Genomic DNA, 26,684 nt, shown 5'->3' on the forward strand with positions numbered 1-26,684 from the left:
GTAAGGGAGTAAACTAACTTACCTATGAACCTTAATTTGTAAACCTAATTTCATTTGATAGAAAAGTAAACTTCAGCACAATTTTAGCTCTCTGGATGTATTAGGGATTTTTTAGAAGGATATACAGATACAAAAATACATGTATTTATACACGTGTGTTTATATTTTTTTATATATATGGGCTTTTAAAACACTTTGGTATTGCTGGTAAAAAGACAGTGAAGTTTGCAAATCTTAAAACATTTCCTCTGCCTGCACTCTCCAATGTAAATAACACTTACCGTGGTGAGAGACTTCCTCTGGGTGATCCTCCTCTGCCAACAAGGCTTCGGCTGTTATCTCCGAGATCTTGATCTGCAGTGTAAATATTTCACAGCTGATAAATCGCCTTTTCTTAGATAAGAGTTTTAATATCTGATGTAGATATTTTTAAAATACCTTCAATCTCAACTTCTATCTGTAGTTACTGCTGAAGAGTGAATAAGTAACTAGTTTAAGATTGCTGAACTGTAGCATGTAAGGTGTTGTCCTTACACATTTCTGAGGCTGTACCAGGCCATGGATTATGTTCACTTCTTTCATTCCTTTCAGTTTTACAGCACAGAAGCGTGGTTTGCATTTGCAGTACCCTCCCCTCAGCCACTTTTAATTTGTACGGTGAAAGTAATGAATCACAGCTGTGGACAGCTAATCTGTATGCTTATCACAGCAAATCCTGATGCTCTGTATTTTTTTAACACTTTGCATCCCAAAACAACTCATAAAATATATAACGTATTAAACTTACTGCTGCCATCTAACAAGCACGCATTATTCTGCAAATTTACTGAAAACTTTATGAAAGCGTATAATTCACTAATTCCTATTTATAAGCAAAGCATAGGAAAGCCCCTTGCTAAAAAGGTAGTAAAACAAACAAAAAAGGCCTCATTAAATATACGAAAACGTTTTGCTCGGAAGGACTCAAAAGGGTTATTTTCCCTATGGCCTCTCAATAAAATAACCCTATCTGCCCCCTTCAAGGTTGCCCTCCCCCTATTCTGAGTCAAGCGACCTCCGACCCCTTGGAGGGCAAAGACATGACTGATCCATTCTTGGTAAACTGCTAAACTCATTCCCTTCCCCCAAACAGGCATGACTACTACGACATGTCAACAAATCCTTACGGAGGGAATGAAACAAAGCAAAGCCAGCGGCTCATTAAAACCGCAGCGGAGAGCCCACGGTGCCAAATGCCAATCGGTAAATATTCACAAGATTATTAAATGCTGCACAAGTTCTCTAACGGGATCTCTTTCACACGAACTTGTATGTAATGCAATTTCATGAATTATGCAAATAAAGGTTTCAACTATTCACGACAAAACCCAGAGCTGTGTCACTCTGGCTGCAAAGAGCTGGGAACTGAGCGCATCAATCACAGGAGTCACAAGAGACACTGGTGCATTCCTGCCTGCTGATGGCTCTGCTTAAACATTTACATTTCACACACCGAGGGGAAAAAAGGGGGAAGAAAACCCGCGCTGTTCCACAGAACTGAGAATTTACTTCCAACAGAACAACTTTGTACAGACATTTAATAACCAAAAGTTGAGCAGAGATCAAAAATAAAATTTAACAACCTTTTCAAAAAAAAGGAGTTCTGTGAAGCTGCACATTTGCACCGGCAGTGGAAGCTTACCTGCTTGGCTGTTTTCAGACTGAGCTATAAGTGCTGCCATGGCTGAATTTGGATTCAGCCTATTGCCGTACATGTGGGATGGAGGCAGACTGAGAGAAGATCCAGGTAGGGTGTTCGCCTGCAAAAAACCAAATAAAACTTGAATTCTTATTTTATAATGGGGGGAAATGCTAGATGTATTTTAAAGAAGCCTTCTTAATGCACTTTAATTATTTCGGCACATTGAATGCTTTTAAAACAACGTCTTTCAAAGAAAAAAATGCTTTCCATTTGTGAGTATAGAAACAAAACTGCAGTACTTTGGAAAAGAGATCAGGCTTTTAAGTGTGTTGTAATTGTGGTTGGAAAGATCTTCTAATATTAAAAATACCTAAAGCGCATTTTAAAACAGCCACAGTTTGCAGGACGGGCAGACTTCCTTGCGATCCCGAAGTATGCGCTCAATGCTAGGACTTAATAGCATGGCGACCATGTGGTTATCCTACTAATTATTTAATCTTATTAAACCATTTACAAAATAAGGGCAGGTAGACAACAGATGTCTCACAAATGCTTGGGTTCCTTACATCACAAGCCGGCTGTGGAGGTCAAAAGGTCCAACTTTCAGCTCTATAGTTTAACTACACAGAGCCATATTTCCTTTGCTCGGCTCCGTCATTAGTAAAACGTGCACAGTATTTTGTTACTTCCTATTTTGATAGACTTGGAAGCCTGGTGTTTTTTTGTTTTGTTTTGTTTTTATTTTAAAGAACGCAAACAGCCATTACAAGTATGTTTTCTATACAATAGGGGGCTCCGGGAACCACAGCTTTGCCCTGACCCCATATAAGGAACTGTATTTTTGGCAGTTGGCCAGCTCTACTTATTGAAGAGCTCCCAAAGTTTGTGTTCATTCATGTTGCTAACCACAATTCTGAAGGTCTCTGCTGGGACTTGTGCCAAACAAGCGAAAATGAACCCTTAAACAGATGAAGCTAAGGAGGCTGGCCAAAATCTTGCATAATCCAATGCAATAAAAATACCTTCTTCCTTGGCTGCTTATGCTTTTTCCCTTTCGAAGAAAAAAAAATTTGTGTCAAATGCTAAGTTGCAGAGACAAGTAATCAAAGAAATAAAAGCACGGCTGCTTATTTTAAAGGCATTTTCCTACCTGATAAAAAAGTATTTCAGAACAAAGAAAAGATTGGGAGGGGCGGAGGGTAGAATCAAAGATACACAAACCTGTGTGATCACTGGTTTTAAAATTAATCTTCTAAGAAAATGCAAACAACCTTTACAAATGAAACTTTTTTTGAAAAACAAAAAAAGAAGGTGAACAGTAAGGAACTCAATTTGTGGGACATTTTGACATGCATAACTGCACACAAGAGACAGGGGAAACATACTGGTTATTACAGCAAAATATTACAGAGTATAAACTATGTCTCTGGAAAGAATCACACACTACCATTAACTTTTGGCTTTCTGCCAACATATTAAACTTGATGAATGGACTTTTATGAATTCACACAACTGTTTTCAATGATGCTTTATTTACTATATACTGGTGAGAAACTGTGCCTGATATTTACATTCTTCTACTGTCACAAAGTTAGAAAAAGCCACAAGCAATTGCTTACAATGATCAGGGGTTCATTCACTTTTCAGTTTAGAGGTACATGCAAGATTGCTAGACATGGAACCACAGTGTCACTTCAAATCTGGCTGTTACTTCTTCTGGTTGTTTGGGTTTTCTTTAAGAATTGCATATCTTCAGTAGAATGAATCTAAATTATTTCTAAGTCTTAAAAATAATGCAGGCATTTCCACCTACCCAGGTACAAAAGCTTCCAGAATACAATATGAATTAGTACTGTGACACTGACAAAGGCAGCAACACTGCACAGCTCCTGCTATTTTTCTCTAAAAAAATGCCCATAGGGCAGTTTCAATTTAACTATTGCTGTTCCTAGCAAATTTCAGCTGTTTTCCCCTCAAAACCAAACAAACTTCAGTCAAATCCTTTATCTGATAATAGTCCATTCTGTAAGGTTTTAAGAGATTCAACCAGTATTATCATCCAAACATATCCAAAAGGTCAGACTAGGAAAACACAAGTTTATATGATGGTATGAGTTCTACTCATAGTTTTGGGGGTTGGGTGGGGGCAGGTTTTAAGCTCCAAACACCAGGTCTTAATTCTGTTTAGTTGTAGCATTTTTCTCTAAAATATTTAGTTTTATTCCGGTAAGTGTATGTACTGCTCACATTTTACACAGAAGCTTCTATGAGTCCATGTAACTCACTGCAAGGCTGCTTAAAACTGTGCAATACCAGCTATATATTGACTTATGATGGCATGGTAGTTATAATCAGCAAGGGGAATACACATTTATTTGACTGAAACTTTAGGAATAACACAAATAACTTTAAGAATTTTCTGAAATTACCTAAGTATCTTGAAGGGAGTTGCTAAAGTTTGTTGAGTTAACTATCACACCACAAAACAGAATGCATCAAAGGAATTAAACGTTTGCTAAGTGGGTTGATATAAGAGATCAAAAGACTTAGCAGGATTTAAACAATATCTAAGAACTTGAGTTTTCTCACAAGTAGTGGTTTCACCCTAAACATTACCCCTGTTTGAACTTTAAAATAATAGTAAAGGTGTCTTATAAGTTGGAGCTATACAATTTCCAACGCCATCCTGCATATGCAACTCTTAAAGCAAAAAGACACAATAAATTGTTCAAGTAATTTGAAGGCACATAAAAAACCTCTGAAAATACTTTTTTTAAATGCCAATGTAAAACGACAAGAATAATGATTTGTGAAGCTTTCTTATATATGTGATGAGTTCATCTGACAAGGAAGTAGAGAAGGTGGAGGAGTGCTACATTATTTAAAGGTGAAATAGGAGCTTCATGTTTCACTCACAGTCGAAACAAGCTGTAGCAAGCATTTATTAAAAATGCGCAATCATCCTGTCAATACACATTAAGGTCACAGGACTGACACATGTTCTAAAATGCAGAATTTTAAAGGCTGTATTATTCTTTATTTCAACTGTTTCTATTTAAACACTCAACACAATACATGATCAAAATGTATGAACTGATAAAAACCCAAGACTACTAAGTATTTATTTTGAAAAGGCAGCAAATTTTCCTGAAAATATTTTAGCAGGAGGATTTACGCCCATCTATGGGTATACAACACACTGCTTTCCTTTATGGTATGTTCAATAAATCAGTAAAGTCATAAGCAGCAGAGCAGCACAGAAGGACAATGCATTATAATTTAGAGAATGCCCATGTGCAATAAGAAATGAATGATATTTGACTGATGTTTAAAAACACTTCCTCTACAGCAAGAGAGAAAGTACAATCATATTCTTCTAATTAAAGAAGAAGACTTGCACATTAATGACATTTAACTAATATATATAAATGTCCTCCAAAATATTTAGAATAGTATTTAACAGTGCAACTATAAAGTTTCCAGAGCATTTATATCTGAACATTTACTCCTATCTGAAATTTCCAGGGAAAGCAGTCCCTTCAGTCAAAAGTTACATGTTCTTTCAGCAGAAAAAAAAAAACAAAGGGGAGAAAAATGAGACAGTAGTTATGAGTCTCAAAACTTTGAGACTCTTTGAACATGCCTTTTCCCCCATTCCTTTCAAGTTTTATGCTATGAAATATTTTCTGATAACAGGCCTCATTTCTGTCTCAGCTCCACACCAGTAAGGTTTTAATACTCAGCGTGTGATGAGAGATGAAACCAAGTGTGAACAACTTTTGGGTCCCATGAGTAGGCTGACTGTTGAAGCTGTCAGGTTCAATTGCATCATTCCACATTATTCAATGCCCCAAACTGCTCCCTAATTGTTAGAGGCTTAACATATTCAAAACCATTGTATAGGCTAATGCTGAAATGCCTACAGTTGAGTTTCCACAAAGAAAGGGGAGGGATTTAATTGTAGTTAAACCATTACTGAACTCTCTTCCTTTCCTGATAGGGCAACAAGGATGGTCAGAACAACCAATGCCAAGACAGCTTCTTGATCAGTTTATATCTAATCCACAGCCCTTTTCCCCTCTGCTTTAAAAACTGTCATTGCTATATTGTAGCTTTGTGTTATATCACATAATGCTTTACAATTAGTGACACATTATCTAATTACCTATTTCCGCCAAGATTTTTTTTGTCAAAAATGATTTCTAAGGGTAATTTTACTTCTTGTTTAACATAAAAACATATCATTGTTCCTGTGGTTCCTGTGGGCCACACCATTTACCAATCATACCAGGTTATTCATCACAGCATGATGCTGTGATATGAAGTGCAGAACTACCCCTTGCTCCTACTAATACAAAGTCAAGAAATAGAAAGCATTAGAGATACCATTAACTACTTATGGCTAACTACTACTGAAATCTTATAAAAAATTTCAATGCAAAGGAAATTTAAAGCTAAATTTTCTGCAAGCTGTTCTGTTACACTTCTGAGATGTTACAAACACTTTCCATGAATGTTTAGCTTCATGAAATATGGAAGGAAATTCAAGCACAGGACCAAGTGTTAGCATCAGTTTACTTCATCTAGAAAACCTCTTAAGCTGATGCATTTTGGTCTATGGCAAGCAACATTTATCTGAACAATTAATTAATTAAAACCTGCATTGAAATTAAATGAGATTATATATGAACACATCCTAATTATAGATACATAATTATAATAAAACATTATAATGTGCATATATAAAAATTATTTTACTTTCTCGAGAAGTGAAAAGAGCGGTCCATCAAGTGAAAGCAGCAGAAGCAACTTTACCTTGTGTTTCCTACCTTAACTTGGGCAAGTGAAAAAATACTATTTTTATTCCTAGAATTTTTAAGGCTTTTGCTTGGCTGCTGAAGGCAATGGGAAGAATATGCTATTGCTTCCTTTTATTCTTTCAATACTTATGGTACAACCTCCAACTACATTTAGGAGAGGTGAGGGACCCACCAATGCCTATCATCACTCGCCTCCTGTGAATTGAATGTCACAGCATGGCAACACAGAGGAGTCCTGCCACATGGACACTTTCTCATGCAACCCTTCCTGCAACACAACCCTTGAAGACTTTCACCACAAATAGAGAATTTGCTTAGAAATCTTGGAATGCTTATCATGACCTCATTTCCAATGGAAAATCAAAAATCTAAATTCCTGTTTATTTTCCTATATGCCAAGAAACACACATGGAAGACAACACAGAAAATCCTTAATAAAAGGATTCCCACATTTCTTCTGAAAATTATCATCTGACTTTTCAAAACAACTAGCACAACACAAAACAATGTTAATCTGTAGTATGAGAATTACTATTCATATATTTTAATCAAACTGATACTGTGATTTACGTATTTTAAATCTTTTGGCTGTCTTAAGTTGAACATAACTAAATTTAAAATAAACAACCTACAGCACTACTGATGACTGGAATCAGAGTGAATTTTTACAGCAAACCTCACCTCACTTGCTTTCACAATCACCAATGCAAATCAAACCCAAACATCCACTGTAGTTTTTTACACATTCATTCTGTGAAAGGAACACTGAGATTGAAAAGACAGCCCTCACATACTGCCATCATTACCATCGAAGCACTATGAAGCCCTTAAAGTTTGGGAATTTTTAAAAACATAATCAAGGTCCAATTGCACAAAAAATGTCATTGCCACCTGGCTGAAATAAAAGAATTAACTGGAGAGTATAATTAGGAGGTTGGAAACGTTAAAATAAAACCAGGAAAAGGGTTTATGATGTCTAAGAAGAAAAGATCAACTTTTCATTCAAAAAGAACAATAATTACAAGTGTACAGATTGTCCTAATTTAAATCTGTCAGAAAAACTGTAATTGTGACATCATTCCATGGATACTATATTCACATTACTAGTACTTTTTCTGTCTGCAGCAAAAATAAATCCTTTGAACTTCTAGCTGTAATGAAGACTAGCTTATGAACAAGTTAATAATCAAATACTGTCTTTGAGAATCAATTGTTTTCATTAAACATACAAATAAATCCTTCAATTAAATGAAACCATCTAACCTTCAAACACCAGCAGTCAAGTATTTTCCATGAAAGGCATGAATGAATACAACTGGGAAACACAGTGGGATTTGAAAGACAAAATGAAAAATTAATGGCACACCTACAGAAACTAATTTATACCTCTGCCCAGTGTACAACAAGGGCACATAACGTCATTAAAAACCACATGGATAGAAGGTTATCTTCCAGTAATATGAAAACACTATAACCTCAACTACTACTTTGCTCCTCTCATGTTGACTAACTAGATAGCATATAAATTTTTAAGCAATTAAGATCTATTTATTTATATACCAAACATAAAAAAGAGACTTACAAAAACTTACTAGAATGCTACCTCATTAAGAGGTCTTTTTGTTTTGGTAGGTTTTTTTTGTTTGGGCGTTTTGGTTTGTTTCAGGTTTTAGTTTGTTTTTTAAAGGAGGCTTTGTAGAGATAAGACCCTGGGATTCCTCCGCAAACCTAACTGAAAACAGAGCCATCATTTCAACACAAAGCCCTTTCACCTTAAGTTGGTTGCTCTATCGTTTCCATCTACCTCTGTTTTCACAGCACTTAAACTGTATGTGCTCTACACGGACATGGAAGCAGTATCTTGCCCAAGAATCTGTTTTACTTAAGAACTTTAATCTATGTGTGAGGAATTTCAACTTCACTCTCATACTGACTGGTAGAAAAATTACTTTCTTCAGAAACAAACTCAGTAGATCCGTAGAGGAATCTATTTTCTTCATACCAGTATTCCAAAGAAAGCCAGACGCTTACAATAAGGCAAATAATTCTGAGATCTGAGAGAAAAGTAACTACTTACAAGATAATCTGTAATTTCAGAAAGAGCAATAATAAAGAATCAGCTACTTATTCACAAGCATGGACATGTTAACTATCTAAATATCAATAGTCTTTGCTATTGAAGTGATGAAACAAACACCTTCAGAAGCAGAATTGCTGCTGTGCAAAAATGCTTGCAAGATTCTCAACATTTACACAAGGCCTATAAGGCCACCGCCTCAGCAACCAACTCTGCAGCTTGCAACAAACACACACCATTGCATAACTGAAATCTTTCTCAAGTAAGACCTAAACATAGTTTCATCTAAACAGTTTTATTATTTCCACTGCATACAAACTAGAAAATTTCACACTTTTTACATTCAACACCATTATTATTGTCTCAGGCAGCTAAACTGAAGTAGTGCTACACTCAGTTCAACGAAGAGGTCAGTGTGCCTCAGTTGCCTGGAGACTGATGGTTGCTACAGCAGCACCAGATAAGCCAAGCTAAATAAGCTTCAGCTTGAAGGCAGAAAACATTCATGGCTAGAGCGAAACATTGATGCAGTTGTCTCAGCATGCGGCACTGTGCAAAACCCTGCACTGCCTTTCAGACTACCTCCACACTGCAAAAGTCCACATGAAGACAAGCTTTCTGAAGCAAGAGGAAAACAAGATTTTCATTGGGCTAAATACTAGATTACTTGCAACTATGATTCCTTTGTTCTTCTAGTTGAGTCACATGTTAGAAGGAATTTTCCCTCTGGCTGTAAATTCTTCCTCCTTGCTACTCTCCTCCTCCCCCACCCCAAAAATCCTCAGACCGCATGAAAAGAAAATTAGCTTTTTATCCATTTTGCCCAGAAGTAGATAAAAATTAAAACAGCTTTTAAGTGAGAAACAAGACAATTTTGATGGAAAAACTTTTACTAGTACAGTTCTTTCACATTTTCATTTTGCAAGACTGAAATTTAAGCGGCTGTGACACGAATATGATTCGGTAGGTTTGGAAGGAAAGCCTCTGTTTTGCACTGACATCCTACTCCACAATATCAAAACCCTCTGTCTACAACATACTGAAGGATGCATTAAGCTCACTTTCCAAATCTAGAAGCACTGGCCTTTTCCTGCAGCAATGAGTCCCAAAGACAGGAAACATACTCTGTTTAAAATTATTTCTTTTTGTTCTGGATGTGCTGATATTTCCTTTTGCATATTTTTGTTAAGTTATAAGATAAGGAAAGCCAAATAATTTCAGAATCAAAACAGCCTGTGATCCATGTTGATATTTTACCTTTGACCTAGTGGGTAAGAGCCTCTTTCAAGACACTTTAGCATCAAGAATTTTTTTGATAGTAACATAAAAGATATTAATTGGTTTTCATGTATCCAGCATTTCTATTGATTAGAGAATTCTAGTACCACAGTAAAGATCTAATTTCCCTTTTCTGGAAGCATGCTGCTTAAACCATGCAACATCATTATCTCCAGATGTTTTATTAGTCTCTTTTCAATTATCAATCATATTAAAGGTAATACAAACAAAACAAAACAAAACAAAAATTTAAAAAAAAATAAAACCACCAAAAAACCACCAAACCCCCAACAAACAGCAGATCTCCTCCCCAGATCAACAACATACATATGACAATGTACAAACTGAACTTAAGAAATGAACTAACTTACTTGTTTTGGAGACACCTGGGAATATATTAACATATTGTAATAATTGCTGTCTATGCTTTACCTTAATGACTGACTACTAAGAGGTGAGAGGTTTCCCAACTAGGCATCCACCAAATATGCAGTAGAAATGTATACTATTTGCATTCTGGACTTCCTAAGAGCTCTTATGGCATTCAGTATCTCAATGATTTCTATTAAGGAACAGACTTCAGAAAGTGTCCTGAGAAATATGTAAAGAGAGTAAAGTTCTTCTTAAGTTCTGGAAATCATACGATTACACATCTAATGCAGTTTAATAAAATTACACTAAGTTTCTTAGCACTGCAAAAAAAAAAGGATTATTGCTTAAATTAGTTGGTTGATGTCGTGTCAAAGTCTCTAGTTTTAAGATATTCTGATCCAAAGGTGACTACAGGAGTGTTACACCAACTCTTAGCTTACATATGGCTGAGATGTGCATCTTTGGGAGCAGAGCTGGAAACTCAAGCAGCCAACCATCAAATGAAGGTTACATCTGTCCCATACTGAAGTCCTAAAACTCAGGGCAGCTTGGCTTTTTTTCCCCATGTATTTATTCTACTCACCAAAGAAAATCTGATTAAACATTAATAGCTGATAGTCCTGCCATTTTCTAGAGTATCCACAGGCAGGATGGCCCAGAACCCTCCCTTAAAACACTGCAGGTCTGCCCAGCTCTAGCAAACTCCAGATGCTTAACCTGAAACTTTCCTTCTTTACTTCCTCACGTTTACTTTGTGCTGTATAATAAATATTTAAAGAACCGCAAATCCAAACCAGCAGAAAACAGAGTATGTTTCTCTGAAAAAGAATGGGAAACAAAAGCGGACAACGGAGTATCTTCCTTGGCCATACTGAATTTAAGAATGCAGCATCCATAATTTGAGCTTACAACTGTAAACTTGGAAGCAATATCAATCACGCAGGTGCATTTCACTGTCCCATGAAAACGTCCAAACCCTCCTATTGCAGACTTGCAAAAACCCCTCTCAACTTGGAATTTTCAGCAAAGGAACATCTACTTCTTTAAGATGTACTATTAAGTTCCTTCATAATTCCACTCCTGTTGTGGAAGGTATAAATAAGATTGCTCCCAAAACTGTTTCTAACTTCTCTGTTGAACAAAAACTAAGAATAGAGTTCCTATTTCCTGTCTTTTCATTTATTTTCCCACGAGTGCTAGAATATAAAATAATAAGGGCAAGAAAGTTCCCTTGATAGCATGCAAAATGATGAGCAGACTTAAACTATGACAAGGAAAAAACCCACTAAAATAGGAAGCCAAAAATAGTGTAGACTACTAATTTGGAGAATGAGCAGGGGAATACACAGATCCAAAATTAGGGACTAGATTAATTCAGAAAGTGAGAAAATAAAAACCACAGGACAGATGCATCTGAAACACCACATGCCCTACATTCAGAAAAGATCTCAGGATTCCTTAGCTTTCACATTCCTCTGTTGTTAACAACTCCAAATCTACCTAAAAAAATAAGCCTTATCTCCCCTTAGAAGCTGGATTAGACAAAGGAGAATAACCACCTCCATTCCTTCATTTATATGAATGCTAAAGAAAACCCTGGGGGCTTTTGTACTGCTCCTAATGGAAGCAAAGCCAAAGGAACTTCAGAAGGGACAATGGAAATGATAAAAATGTTCTATGGGAACATATTTTTTCCCAAGACCTTCTCTTTAGAATTTCTTAACATCCTTCAAAAAAAGAGACATGCAAAAAATTCCTTCCAAAATTGACAAATTTATGATGTCCCCAAAATAATAATTACAGATGCCCAACAGAGATCTAAAAAAACTGAAAGCTGAAATCTTACAGGATGCACCTTAGTAGCACATCTTTGAGGCTATTCCAAGTGCCCATCTGTTAACATGACTGAATAAGTGAGCAGACAAGACTTGGTCATACTTGCCCTCTTAACTAATAGTTTAAGTAAAACCTCATTTTTTAATTACTATTTTTTACCTGCTACAAAGGTACAAGCTTACCTTAGCTTATAACCTCGGATGATGGTTTTCTTTTAATCAGAACACTACACAAGAAACTTAATAGCACACTCTTATTTGAAGACTTCCATGGTCAAGAGGTGGGCAAACACTGAGAATACATCCACAAGAGCCCAGCAAGCAGAAAACAGCACTCTGATGGAACTTAGCAGAATTAAGTAGGTAAACCCTAACCCTTGACATTTAATCAGTCATTTATGGTAAATGGAAAGGGGATGAGGGATAGGGGAAGATAGTTTAAAAAAAAAAAAAAGGGTTAAAGGGGTTGCTTCAAGTGGAGAACAACTGCATGGTAAACTAGGGTCTCCTGACTGAATCCCTCCAAGGTAGTACGAACCTTATGCACTGAAAGAAGACTCACTTGAAGCAGTGGAGGATGTTGTTAATTCAAATACAGGAGCTCACATTTACAGCTGTCAACCAAAATTCACAATTTCAATCTCACTGTGTATCTAAAACCTAAGACTCCTTAAATGGTAGTACTTGTGAGTAAGATCCTGACAAGTAAATCTATGACCACTTGAAAAAAGTTTGGTAGAGAGGCAAGATACTCAACTCCTTTGCTTCTTCGGGGATGAAAAAGAAAAAAGCCCCCAAGGAAACTCACAAGAAACAAAGGCAAAGGAAGGACAGGAATTTTAAGCAGTTAACCTAAGGAGGGCTCTCTAGTTCAGCTAAACAGTGAGAGAAAGTCTATGTTCTAGGGTATACCTCTCTTTTTGAATGACAGTATGAGGGGAAAAAATACTATGGTATTTCTCTTCCTGACTCATAAAATATAGGTTTTGTCCAATCACTTTTTCAATCTCTTTTCTTCTGATAGAGGTTAACAAACAGAAGTGATGGTAGACAACTCTTGCTTATTTAACTTCTCCATGTCAGTTGATTTTACAGACCTTTGCTGTATCCCATCTCAGCGTCTCTTTTTGAGGCCACAAGTCCCTCACTATTTACTCACTCCTTATAAAGCTGTTCTTTGCCATTGTTCACTGCCATGGCTCTTCTTGTACCTCTTTTGGCATGTACCATATCTACTTTGAATAGAAACTGTCCCTTCCCTTGAACATTGATTTTATTTGCCCTCTTAACACCTTGTCAACACAGGCTGGTAAGGTCTTTCAGCAATTTGAGACAGCTGATCTTCATAATGGCTCACTGCACAACCCAGCACAATCAGCAAACTTGGTGTGTGTCCCTCCTCCTCCTTTCCCCAGACTACTGCTGAATATGCTGAGCTGTACAAAAGGCCAAGTCTTTCCAAGACTCTGATGGCAAACCTCTCCTCTGTGAAAACTGAGCGTTGACTTACATCGGTTTTTTTAAAAACTTTTAACCTGCTACTAAACTATGACACAACCCCTCCCCCAATCTCCAAACTGCTCAATTGAAGTGTTGTCAGTGAGTTACAGTGTGTAATGATTTTTGGAAATGAAAAAAAAAAATCAGAACTTCCTAAAGTACCAAATTTTTAATTAATTTCTTTAAAGTAGTTTCTATCAATCTGTGCAAAAGAAGTACCAATCAATTTTACCAATCAATACCACCCTATTTCTTTAGAAAACCAGTCCAGAAGAATTCTGTAAAAATATGAACCGCCACCTATAAGAACAAATTGCTATTTGATATTGAAATGTAATCTGTGTTGGTCTTCACATAGCATTTCTGCTATCCATGCACTATACACACCTGCTTGTGCACATATATGCAAATTAAGCTTGAGTTTCATGTTTATATCCACTATCTTAGATCACTGTAGATAAATTACAAGTTCATTGCTTAAAAGTACACAAAAACTTATTTTGATACATTCATTCTAAGAGAGATTCCCATCAGAAAATGAAAAATGCAAGAAACAAGGAGTATAAAATCATCGTGTATACTGCAGTATTCCTTCATACTTCAACAGTAATCATGGTGACTTCCAGGATCTATAACTTTGTATTCTCTAATCGTGATAAATGTAATCTTGCCCAACTTAAATTCGTACAAAAAACTGTCATAAAGGTTATTTTTTCTGGTTCATTACTTCAACTATGCCACCCTTCACTTCTCCCATGCCTCCCCTATTCCTTCACCATCAAACATGAACTATTGATCTTCATTTGCATGACTTTTCAAATGCAAAATTATAACATATATGTCAGCATTCATTTGTTATCAAGATGTCAGCCTTGGCCATCTCTTTGCCAGAGCTAGCCTAGTTGTCTATTTAAATCTCCTGAACAAACCACTCTTTAACTGGTACCATCACTTTTGCATAAAAAACTGAAAACTTTACATATTTTACTTTTCAAAATGCTTTCTTATGTTCTGATTAAACACTGGTTATAACTCTGAGGAATTTCAACCTGCATTTACGCTACTAGTCATAATACAGTTATTATTAATAAACACTTCCTCAGACTACATTTTAAAAAATCCATGTGCTCTACAAATTAAGACTATGTGATACTGCAGGGAACTTCCAGCCACTACAGCATTTCACAACAAATATAATGTTTATTAACCTATTTTCCAAACAATTTACTGTTTCCTTTAACATTGAAATTAAGCAGGTCAGTAACATGGTTTTCTGTCTTAAATTTTAGAGATGGTTTACCTGAGTTGCAGCAACAACAGTAGTTATAGAAGGCGCAGTTGAAGGTGATAGAGCTCCCACTTGCTGCAAGTGGCCTGAAGCCTGCTGAGGTAAATGAGAACTGGAAACGGGAGTGCTAGATCCTGAGCCAGATACTGCATTTGGAAATGATACTGCTACATCATTGCTGCTAAAAATACCTGAAAAAAATTACAAAAACGATTACATGCATCTCTCTCTCTCCCCCTCCCTCTGTTTACTAGTAACCATGTAAATATGCAGTAGAAAATTAATCAAGACAAACAAGATCACTTAATACGTAATGCAGAAATCTCCTGTGCAGAAATTCTAACATGCTGATTAATAAAAGTGCTCTCGTCATTTAACATTCTACAGTTCAGGGAACACAGATTGATTCACTTTTAACTTTTTGTAAAACATATGTGATAAATCAAATATTTATGTGCGTTACAAACTGCTCAAATATTAACAGTGGCAGAATTTTTCGCTAAAATGCCTGCCTCCAACTGAGTCTGCTATCAGAGTTTGTTCTTTCAATGTATTACTGTTAACTAAACAATGAAGTATTGGGCTATCTATATAACTGAACACACACCATACAAACGGAAAAAATACTTTTTAACTTTAAAATAAATGTTACTAAACAACATACATTTGTTCAAAACTGTAATTTTGGCAACTAAGGATTGCTTGTGCTTTTTCAGAAAAATATTGACAGCAAGTCTGAGGACAAGGTACTCAGATTTGCCAATAGAACTGGTGGTATTTCATTTATTCACAAACTATAATTCCAACCATGATCTATACGAATGCTTGACTAACATTTCTGCTAGAACAGCCAACAAATAAACGACTAAACACGTTAACATTAGTCAGAGTTGTAAGTTAGCAATTTAAATAGGAAGAGTTCACACCCCTCTGTGAAGCCATTACTTCTGTTCATCTACATGCAGGGTAAAGTTCATTATAGAGGTTGGGAAAAAAAACCCTACTGACCAGAAGCCCGGGACAAGAAGTAGTACCTGTCTATGAAACCGTTAGGCTCCACGTGCATTAGATAAGTGAGCTGTCAGCTGGCCAAGGAATATCAAGCATGGTAGCACTGAACTGCAGTTAGAGGAAGAGTGCCACAGGGAGTAAACAGAAGTAGAATGAACATGGTTAGATCAAAAAAAGCAACAGAACTGAAATGCCAGTTAGAAGGCAAAGGGTGGAGCTAGTTTGTCACTCATACAAATAATGATTTGAAGAAGGCAGTGACAATAAGAAGATACGCAATGTTAAAACACCACTCGCCACCCAGATATCCCTCTGAGCACAGGCAGTCAAGGGAGACTAACATCATCCAAACCCACACATAATAGGCAAACACTGATGCATCTTAAACTCCCTGACTCTATTAACTGTCAAGAAAAATGGAAGAGAAAATCAGCCAGACCCACTAGAGAAAGAAGATAGAAAAAGCACCTGAAGACACATCGCGACAACACTTGCTAACCAAGCTTAGCAACTCTTCCCCAGTCTCTTCATCATAGAGAAATTCCATACCTGCTCTGCTTTCCTACTGACCTCTGTATCCTTTTCCATTTAGCATACCTCCCCACCTCCTTGGTTTTTTTTTAGTCACCATCCCCAAAACCTACAGTGACAGCCTTATTAGCAGTTAAGATCCTTGAAGTTCCCTTTGCTATGATCCTTTTCCAGTTCTAGCTGGATCATCTAAGTAGACAGCACATTTTATGGACCCTGCTCTAATTCATCCCTACACACCACCAAAATGACCATGATTAACAAACAGCCTACTCTTAAATGTGACATAACTACAACCACAAAAACTGAAATATAACCCAGGTCCTCAAAAGATTTTCCAATTTGCTTTTAATCAGTAATTTCAAATTAATAAAAAGGATGCAATTTAACCCTTTTTTTTCTGAATGCAGTAAAACAATTAAATATACAAACCTTCTTGAAAATATGAGATTCTCATGAATTATCAGCCTTAAGGAACCATAAAATTTAAGAACAAAAATAATGAAATATCACAGCACCTTTGAGTAAACCCTAAGAGCTCATCACCACAAACACTATCACTCTCATAAAACATCAACAGCAATGAGAGGAGAAAACAAAATTTTTGGTGAGAGACAAGTACTAAAAATTAAGGATATTTTGCCAGAAAGGGTAAACAACTCCAAAATTTAAAGCTATTATTGATTTTTTTTTATTCTTAATTTTTAAAAATCTTACATATGTAATAACTGCAGAGCTTCTGCTGCTTCTATTTTAATGATAAGGTTTATTCTTCCTCTTAAAAATAAAATTCAGGAGTACAAGCAGATAGTTATGAAATCACAGGCAAAAGAATATTTCAAAAGAAAGAAAAGCAGCAAACTATTTTGCCAGTGGAATGAGGTAAGCTAATATTTGTTGCCAGTTGTTGTAGTAGTATTAAAAACACTATTTGTTGCTGTTGCAAAATACAAGACAAATATGACCTATCAGCACACTCTTTTTGGGATAAGTATTTCCATTTAGCAATCCCTTACTTAACACATGAAGTACATGCACCTTCTGAAACTAGTCATGCAATCAAGATACTACTCCATGCAGCATTCAAAAAAGACCTGTATGCTGAACATTCAAATAAATTATTGATCTTCATACCATTTCAAAAATACCTGTATAAAAACTCTCTGTGTGTCATATGAGAAAGCTAAGACAATACACATTTGAAATCTCTCTAACATGGTAAGTTGTCCTTTGGGGTTTGGGGAGAGGTAAATCACTTTCTGGATCAGGAAGGAATGATCAGGAAAACCTGAGCAAATCTCTGTAAACTACATTAATGTTTAAAACAAACAAACCACCTTGAAGTCCTTCCCATATTACTGAAAAGCCAAAAGCTGTAACTTGTGATGAATGGTATTGTGTAATTTGCCAGCAGCATAAACAGCATGGTCAAATACAATCTTCAGCGTTAACCAGAACACAGTTCTTCAGCTCCAGGTGGAAATGGACATCTGACAGTGTTCAGGTAAAGTCTGACTGTGTGCCACACCACTAACACAGCTGCAGAATATGGACTGCAAGTTCTAACAGATAAAATGCACATATAGCTAGCCTACACTGCTGGCTCGAAAGGCGTAACAAAAAGGCAACTGCAAAAAAAAAAAGTATTTCTGCCAACAAATAACTGCCTGCTTAGCACAGAAAGGCAGTACTATAGAGGAGGAAACACATCAGATAATGCAGACTGAAAAATACGCATTTTTACGCACCATCAATAAAAAACTCAGTAACAGAGGATACAAAAGCACTTCAAGTATAGTGAAAAACAAAATAGCCTCAAATCAAAACTAGCAATATATGCCAGGTAGCACACAGAACAATTTTAGTGGTTTTATTCAAAATCTCAAAAGTAAGTAGTTCCATGAACAGAGGAGTTAACAAAACTGAGTAAATTCTGGATTTCCACAATGTTGCATCCCACAGATGATATCAATACACTAAGTTTCCCACCACAATTTCAGTATCTAGCTATGAAATCCTCACTTCTTATTTTCTAGTACTACAGCCCCCTCCATTATCCAGCTCTTTACATTCCCTTCTTATGCTGGTGACTGCCTAGTTCAGCAAGAGAGAAAAAACAGGCAGTATTTGGTTACTTTTGTCCCATGCACCATCCATTCCTATTACAGGAACATACATGTTTTAGACTTTTTTTCTGTAAACTGGACAAAAGACTTAAAGCTTACTTGGCGCTAAAGCCAAGACAGACAACATCTAGACTGCCTCTTTAGGAAGCTCATAAAATGGTCGCCCTAAACATGTATTTTCTTTTGTAGGTCAAAAATTTGAAACTATTACAACAATTCTAAAAAGAGGAAGTTATCTGAGATATCTGTCATAGGTGGCTCACCTTAGCATATTGTCAGGAATAAGAAGAATATGGCCAAAGAGGCCATTATTTTTCAAATGTAAACTTGCAGGCCCACAGAAGTTGCAAAGAACTACAAAACCTTCCCACGTGGAGGAGGACAGGCGGGCATAAGGTTGGGACAACAGCCTCAAGGGAACTCATAGTTGAAATTGCAGAAATAAAAGGAAATTTATAAGAACAAGAACTTCATTAAACAAACTGAAGCTATAAATACCTTCACTTTGTGTGGTAATCCCAGAAAGTCTCCCCTAAACCCATGGCAACTTCCTTTACAGTGCAAAATAAAGAAGTATCTTTGCATGAAGCAGTCTATTCATGAGTAACTAAGCATGTACAAAAAACTGATTAAGGTCCATTACACAAGAAAGAACAAGTTCTGTTCCAATACAATGTTAACAGTGGAAGAAATACCCCACTAAGTTATTTTGTAATATGATCATAAACTGAAGTGAATTTAATGGAAAACAGAAGCAAATAAAAATGGGTAATTTTTTACAGTTGTCAAAGGAGAAGAAAGTTGCACTTCAACTGCCAAGGCAGCAACAATATTCACTTAAATTTATGAGATAATGAGCTTGGAGGCTAGGCCAATCTGTTTCCTTCATGAAGAAATCTGAAATCTAAGTATCAAATAATCACACTACTTTCCTGCTGGTGATGAGGGAAGTGGCACAATTCACTTTCAGATAGATTGCTACAAGACTGCAGTAATAACAGTTCTAGAGGTGCACAGAAATGAAAGTTACTGATATGCAGCTGGAAAAAAAGCTACACTTCCCTCCCTTTCAGTGACTGGGCATCCTTTTTTGATGGAGGCACAGCAGCCCGTCACAGATCAACAGCCAATGGCTTCCTTTCACAAAAGGCATTCTGAGTACTCCCAGGAACTGAGGCGGAAGTTAAAAAACCCCACAGACTCAAAATACCCAAAGAATGCACACTGCTGGGAGTGGAAGGGAGAAGGGAAGATACAAAGTACAAATGTACATGTTTTCAAAAACTGGTTTTCTAACTGTTTTGAAACAGTTGCTCCAGTTTCACACCTACTGACAGAAGGCAGACTGCCACAATTAGTCCCTTTGAGAATACTCTGTAGAGTGGATTTTTAGTCAAAGACCAAATACTTGACAAGAACCTTGACACGACTGAAGAACACAATCCAGCACAGCAATATGACATATATATATGGTGAATCCTTGATCATATAACCTACATATACAGCAAAAACCTGAAGTTTGCTATCAAGCTCCATTACCATTAACCCCAAATCCTTGGCAGCTCAGAGAGCAAAAGATATTCAGGTATCTCTTCTGTCTACTCCCATCCCTATGGTCAAACCCCTGATTGTACAATTATCTATAATCAATCAGGAATGTGTTCAACAGCAGGGTGGGGGTGAAGGATCAGAACTGATCCATGTGCTACTGAAATGGTCTGCAGCGTTCAGCTAGTCCTACCTGCTAGAGAGAACAATGGTATTTTATACTTGATTCCATGTTCATTGATGGCCACTCTTGTCAGCAGTCATGTTCCCACTTGAAATTAATCCAAGCTGATACAGGTCTTACACTGCAGCCCTCCACTGCAGAGGGGCTCAAACCCACAGTTTTCATAGCCCACCCAAGATAAACGTTCTCTCTGAGAGAAAAGTTCTGAATGTGACACAAGGAGACAGATGACATGCTAGACTAGGAAGACAGGGAGAACTGTACTGTTTTTCTAACTCATTACATCCACCTCTAACAGTGAAGAGCCACACAAGGAAAAGTACAAAAAAAAGGGCAAGCATGTAGTAATACTTTCCTCAAATGCTCTCTCAGCCTCTAGAAATCTATCATGTATGAATTTTGAGTGTGAGGAATGGTCTTTGTAATTATTAGCCTTAAATATGCTCCCAGCCTTGCCCCAGTGAATATCTTCCAATCCTTTCTGAACAGCTGAAGCTTTTCATAACATATCTCATGGTAAAGTTACACCTTAGTTAAACTGTGCAGTCTTTTTTTGGGGTGGAAGATGGCCGACACAGGGACAAAACACCTTTCACTTGTTTCCTCCAGATGTTCTGACCTCTCACAATAATCTTTGAAATGTTTTATAACTGCCTGTTTACATTTCACAATTAACTCAGCTTTATGAAATAGGAGATGCAAAGAATATCATGCTTGTTCCACCATAAGTCAAAAAGATTTCAAGTACTCTTCTAGAATAGAATAGTAAGATAAAGAGGTCCATGATCATATCTGCGACACATATGCTCATAACCACAAAAAAGACCTCTACTTCAAATGTGCCACAACACAGAAAGATGTTTGTAAAAGAAAAAGTTAAACAGATAGGTAAGAATAACTGATAAAGACCTAAACTTTTAAGGTTGAAAAGTTTAAAATGTTCATTTTTGTAAAAGTGAGCCAATACACACAAGCCTAAGTTACTTAAATACAGCAAACTAAAAGCAAAGCACTTTTAGGCTCACTTAGTGAGTATTCATGAATAGGAGCATGACTTGTGATCTACATTTTTAAATTATTTCAGAAAAATTTACTGTGTTTGCTTAAGATCTCTGAAAACAGATCTTTCAAACCATTCTGACAGCAATCTACCTCCATGATGGATGGTGAGTTACTGGAAGCACTGGATTCCTCTTCACTGTGAACATAATCCAGTCTTTTATGGGAGTTTCTCCCTTTTGGATTCCAGTGATCTGAGGCTGGTATCTTTGAAGGGAGGGGGCAGGGGGGAAGATGGGACAACTTTTTCCCAGATTTCTGAAGACGGGCAAATAGCTATCATTGGCAACATTTACAGTTTTCAAGTGGTATTCCAGAACCTCATGGTCAGATAGTTAGACTTAGGACTGCAATATCTGACAACCAAACAGCAATTAATTACTGAGTACTCTGAAATAAGAGAACTACTTCAGGCTTTTTAATTCACCCTTCTCTTTTTCTTCGTTTTTATCAATTTAGATGGTTTAGCTGAGCACTAATATCTCCATGCTTCAATATAGGCAGATGCCTTTTTATCAACACTGAAAAACTCTGCCCAAGCTGGGCTACATTCAGAAATTTCAATACACACTCAATATAGATTCTGTTGAGTTTAGGTTATCTTGTTAAAAAAACCATACCATAAATACTGACTTTTGCCTGCATTGACGGAAAGGCCAAGGCTACAGAACTGAAGTTTCTCTGGAAACATGTTGTCTTCTAAAAACAATCACAGCACTGAGACTGCCACAATGGATGTCTGTTCTGTATGACTATCTTCATGCAACTCAAAAATCAGCATAAGACAGAACAATCAATAACAAAGACCTAGAAACAGCAACAAGAATATGAAATAAGACAGAAGACAGAACAGTCAAGAACTGAAGTTACCACAGAAAGGCAACAAGCAAACATTACAATTTACAGCTACTTCTAACATAATCAGGTCATTGCTTCTCCTCATCTTTTCTAATGTATGCACTAAAACTGCCAAAAGAAATGTATGCTCTATATGTGCATATATGCATCTATAGATATGTACATCCCTCTTGCTCCTTTTCAGTGGGAGACTCACAGAGGAAGAGATGAGACTGTAAGATCAAGTCAAAAAGTTTGACTGTAAGATCCAGAGTGACTGGGGAGGAAAAATCCCATTGTTATCACACAGTGAATAGCAGTGACAACTTTATATCTCTCAACTGCAAATTTTGTGGTTTTTAGAAAAAGTTACTGAAAAAAGCAAAGATATAAGAAGCTGCAAAACACAGCACCGAGTACACCATGCCCCTTACTGGCAAACTGCAGTGTGCCACTGTGCCTTCAAGTGTCTTGACTCCTTTCTATTAAGGCAGGCATCTTAATGGAACAGCTTTCATGACTCCATTTTCTAGTCCTCTTCTTTAGGACTTTGAAACCCGTTCAATATTTTAGCTATTATCTTTCCTCCTTCAGAGTTTGTCAGCACCAAATTTCAACTGACAGGGTTTGTCCACCTTTATAGCAAAACTATTAATAATAAACCTCTCTGCTCCAAACTTGAATTTGTTTCCACTCAAACTAAAACTCGCAGGTTTTCTTTTGGTACTTTGTTGCTGATGTGCAGCCAGCTTAAACTCAGTGCAATGAAAAAACAAGCTCCTCACACAGACTCCATCAAAACTCTTACAGACAGCTATATTTACAATCCTCAGCATTACCTGACACATAATCTGAATATGCTGTTGGAGTAAATTATCTTCCTTTACTTAAATATTTATCTCAAGTTTTAATACTTTCTTTTCATCCTATATAAACATACATGACAAGATCTCTTCTTGCTGCTCGTATTATCAAAATTTCTACCTACCCTCGCTGATTTCACCCAGATACATGCTTCTGACAAAACAAGAGCCCTACAATACCAAGATGGGGGGAGGGAGGGAAGGAAAGGCAATACTGGTGGGGAAAAGTAACCAACTTTACCTCAGAAGGTATCATGAAACATCAGCACCACCCCACAATAAGGTAATTAGATGATAAATCCTGTCCAAACACCATTCTAAAACAAACATGTAGCCACCACTATGCTGCTCCACAACAGTAAGTTATATAAAGCATTACTATTGTCTGGCAATACATGCCCTTCCAACTATCTGTGCCACTAGTTAAAAAAAAAAGTGCAATGTGGAAAGAAGTCACAAATGGCATTCCATCGATTTCTATTCTGCACCCTCTTGCCAATCTATATCTCTTCAACATTAAACAGCAAAAAGGCTCTGCTTATAAAACAGCAGAAACTCACCAAGTCCAAATTCAGCACACTTTGTCAGATACCCTTCAGGTGTTTTATTTTTGTTCAGAAAAATGGTGAGCTTGCTTTCCTTCATCTCAAAGCTGGTTCAGAGCACTGTATACCTGGGAGAGTGAGAGGGAAACCCTATATCAAAAGGAAAAAAAGCTAAACCTATTGTACTAAAGCAAAGCATATCTTGAGAAATTTCAGTATTTCTCACCACACATAGACTATGAAACATAAAGTTAATGTAATATTAAAATTTTTATTATTTAAGAGACCCACCACTCTAGACATCTGCCTGACAGATGTAATTCATGGCTCTGACAGTGCAAAAAGAAGTTCTATAAAATCATAATGACTGCCACCTTAAAATGCAAAAAACTTGACCATGCAAAGTTTCAAACATATAAATTCTTTTGCATTCACTGAATTTCAAGTCAATACAATTAGCAATGCACACAGCACTGCTATTCTAACATAAATGCACAGCAGTAAGAAAACTTCTATTTGAGGCTGGGACAAATGGATAAAAATTTCCAATTTTTATTAACATCAATTAAATACCACACTGAGAAATAAATTTGATAATCTTCAAAATTAGCCTCATGAGAGAGTTTTAAATCTTCCAGTAAACTTGTGAATACAGCTATGATTGTTTCCTACAAACTAACAATAGCCTTGAAAAAGTAAACCAAGTTCTAATTTAATAAGATATTTCATTTCTACTGGCTATGAGTGAATACAGAAACAGGGGTAGAAAGCCAATGTTGAATACTAAAAGGAAACAGCCATTAGATACATTAAAGATTCAATATTGCTCCCTCTGAAATTGATAGTTCTGTTATCAGTGACACAAATGAGCAGCATCAGGCTGTCAGAACAAAGAATGGACAAAACAAGGCTACCTTCACATGCATTACTTGTAGTAATTTAAGTAGTCAGGAAGGGAAGTGGGAGAATGCCTGAGGTAGACATCACTATAACACACCTATGAATGGAGCACAGAAGAAGGACTAGAAAACACTATTCACAAAATTAAAGAAAAGAATCTCAGAACTGGAATAAAACTGTTATCGTTTTACTTCACACATACAAAAAGATCATAAAAAGAGAACTGAGGAACTATTGACCTATCAGGCTCCTGCAGACAATCTACAAAGTTTTCACTCAAGTACTGAACAATTGACGCACTGCAGACCTGTATTTCACCCAATCCATAGAATATGCAGACCTTCAATCAGGCTTTTCCACAAAAGGCTACCCTTTGTGATAAATGAACCTCTGAAAAAGATTCTAATATAACTTACCATTATGTATGGCATTCATCAACTTCACGAAAGCTTTTGAGTTAGGAGAAAAAGGGCTTCACATTAAGATCATGTTTAACAGACGCACAAAAGAATGTATGTATAGACAGGAATTTCAGTGAACAATAATATACCTGAATACATCTTTCTTGTATTAGAGCTCTGATCATTTACAGCAGCACAAATTGTAAAATGGATTTATTTCTATCCACTATAATGTTTTACTTACATTTCTTTTACCAGTGTTGGTTAGATATTAAATGTCGAGTATAAGAACATTCCAGTACATGCCAATTAGCTGTATTCTAAAGCTAGTATTACAAATAAAAATTCAAATTCTTTCCAGCGGCAATCAGTCCCCCCCAAGAAAAGACTGATTTTAATTTCATTGCCTGCATCAAATTTAGAAACACAAACGGAAGTTGCCTTGCTAATTTTAATCACAAGGCATCTGTTTTGCTTCACTCATAGATTGATATGAACCCAAGCAATCAAGTCTAACAGGAAACGGTCGCGTCTCCTGGACTTTAGAGAGCTCAGCTCAAGGAGAACTCAGACACACAGAAAGAAAGTCCAACTAGTGGTACACCAAAGGAGATGCTCACATGAACTTCCTTTCCTTCGTAGGTTGGGCTGTTTAGAGAGTATTGATCTCTGATCCTGAAGTGCCAGAACACACTCTCATCCTCTGCCGTGCAGCTGAAGTCTCCAACACAGCCACCCCAGCACTGTAATGCCCGGCTGCAGAGTGGTGGCCGCCATGCTGATGCCAGCCCCCTCTTCCATTTAACCCACCAAGCTTATTCCTGCTCAGGATAATGACCTCATGACTACAGAATTATTTTTGTTTCTGTCTGCTCGTTCACTCTGTCACACTACTAAGGAACAAAGCCCTCAGTTTACACATCTGGTTTGACTTGGTAATCAAATTATTTTACAGGCCACAGTGGGGTGAACACCTCTGTCATACTCCCATGGGGGAATTTTATATCTGCATCAGCCTCTGAGATCTGACTGCAGTAACTATTTGGGGTCCAACAGGGCAGCTACATTTAATGCTTTATTTTTCTCTTTTTACTCTTGTCACAACTGGAATCTACTAAACATTGCTGCCATAAGCCATTTTTAACTCTTCTGAAGGGCCCTCTGAACATCTTAATTTCAAAAAAATGAACAAAGACATCTTAAACTTTTGTCATTCATACTCAAAGATTACAAAACTAACTAAGAAGCAATTTTAAAAAATTTAAAAGCTTTGACTTTTATCTACTGACTAAAACAACTAACCAAAGGTACATCAATGGAAATACTTCTAAAATTTGGAATATTTTAACTAAAACATTAATTTACAAAGTCTGTTCTCTAAAAAACATAAATACTAATGTTCAGAGATTTAAATTTTGTGGTACAGAAAAAACATACAATGTAAAAAATTCTGAATGATTTTTGACAGATGTGAATTAATCTGAAATAAATGAAACTGATAATCTTAATTAACCTTCTTAACAGTTTTCAGAGAACTAACAAAATACAAAAATACACTCATAATTTACAAGGAAAAAATTACTAAAATGCACAGAGCTGATATGACTGGAATCACATTATACTATACAGACAAATTCTTTCTCAGGTGCAGAGGACACAATGCAACTGCAGTCTGCCACTCTTGAGTGCAGAATCATTTTACCCACACCTACTCGCCACAACCTTTATTTGATTATAATTGTATCCATTCTCTCCAGTTATGCTCAATTTTTTTGTGCACAAGAAATTGCAGCCATTTTGATCCATCATTGCTTTCAACACTAAAGAA

General features: G+C 36.6%; 1 protein-coding gene across 5 annotated transcripts in view; it reads right to left on the reverse strand.

The window, feature by feature from the left end:
* The window catches only part of MLLT10 (MLLT10 histone lysine methyltransferase DOT1L cofactor), a 123,707-nt gene that overhangs the window by 17,139 nt on the left and 79,884 nt on the right, over positions 1–26,684 (reverse strand). For all 5 annotated transcript variants that reach the window (XM_050971618.1, XM_030241749.2, XM_030241727.2 and 2 more), the window contains 3 exons: positions 14,864–15,042; positions 1,682–1,799; positions 282–354 (listed from right to left, as the gene is read on the reverse strand). In XM_050971618.1, the coding sequence (XP_050827575.1) occupies positions 282–354; positions 1,682–1,799; positions 14,864–15,042 (370 nt within the window). The remainder of the gene's footprint in view (positions 1–281; positions 355–1,681; positions 1,800–14,863; positions 15,043–26,684) is intronic.

The sequence above is a fragment of the Serinus canaria genome, chromosome 2 (genome assembly GCF_022539315.1).
Source record: "Serinus canaria isolate serCan28SL12 chromosome 2, serCan2020, whole genome shotgun sequence".
Taxonomy (NCBI): Eukaryota; Metazoa; Chordata; class Aves; order Passeriformes; family Fringillidae; genus Serinus; species Serinus canaria.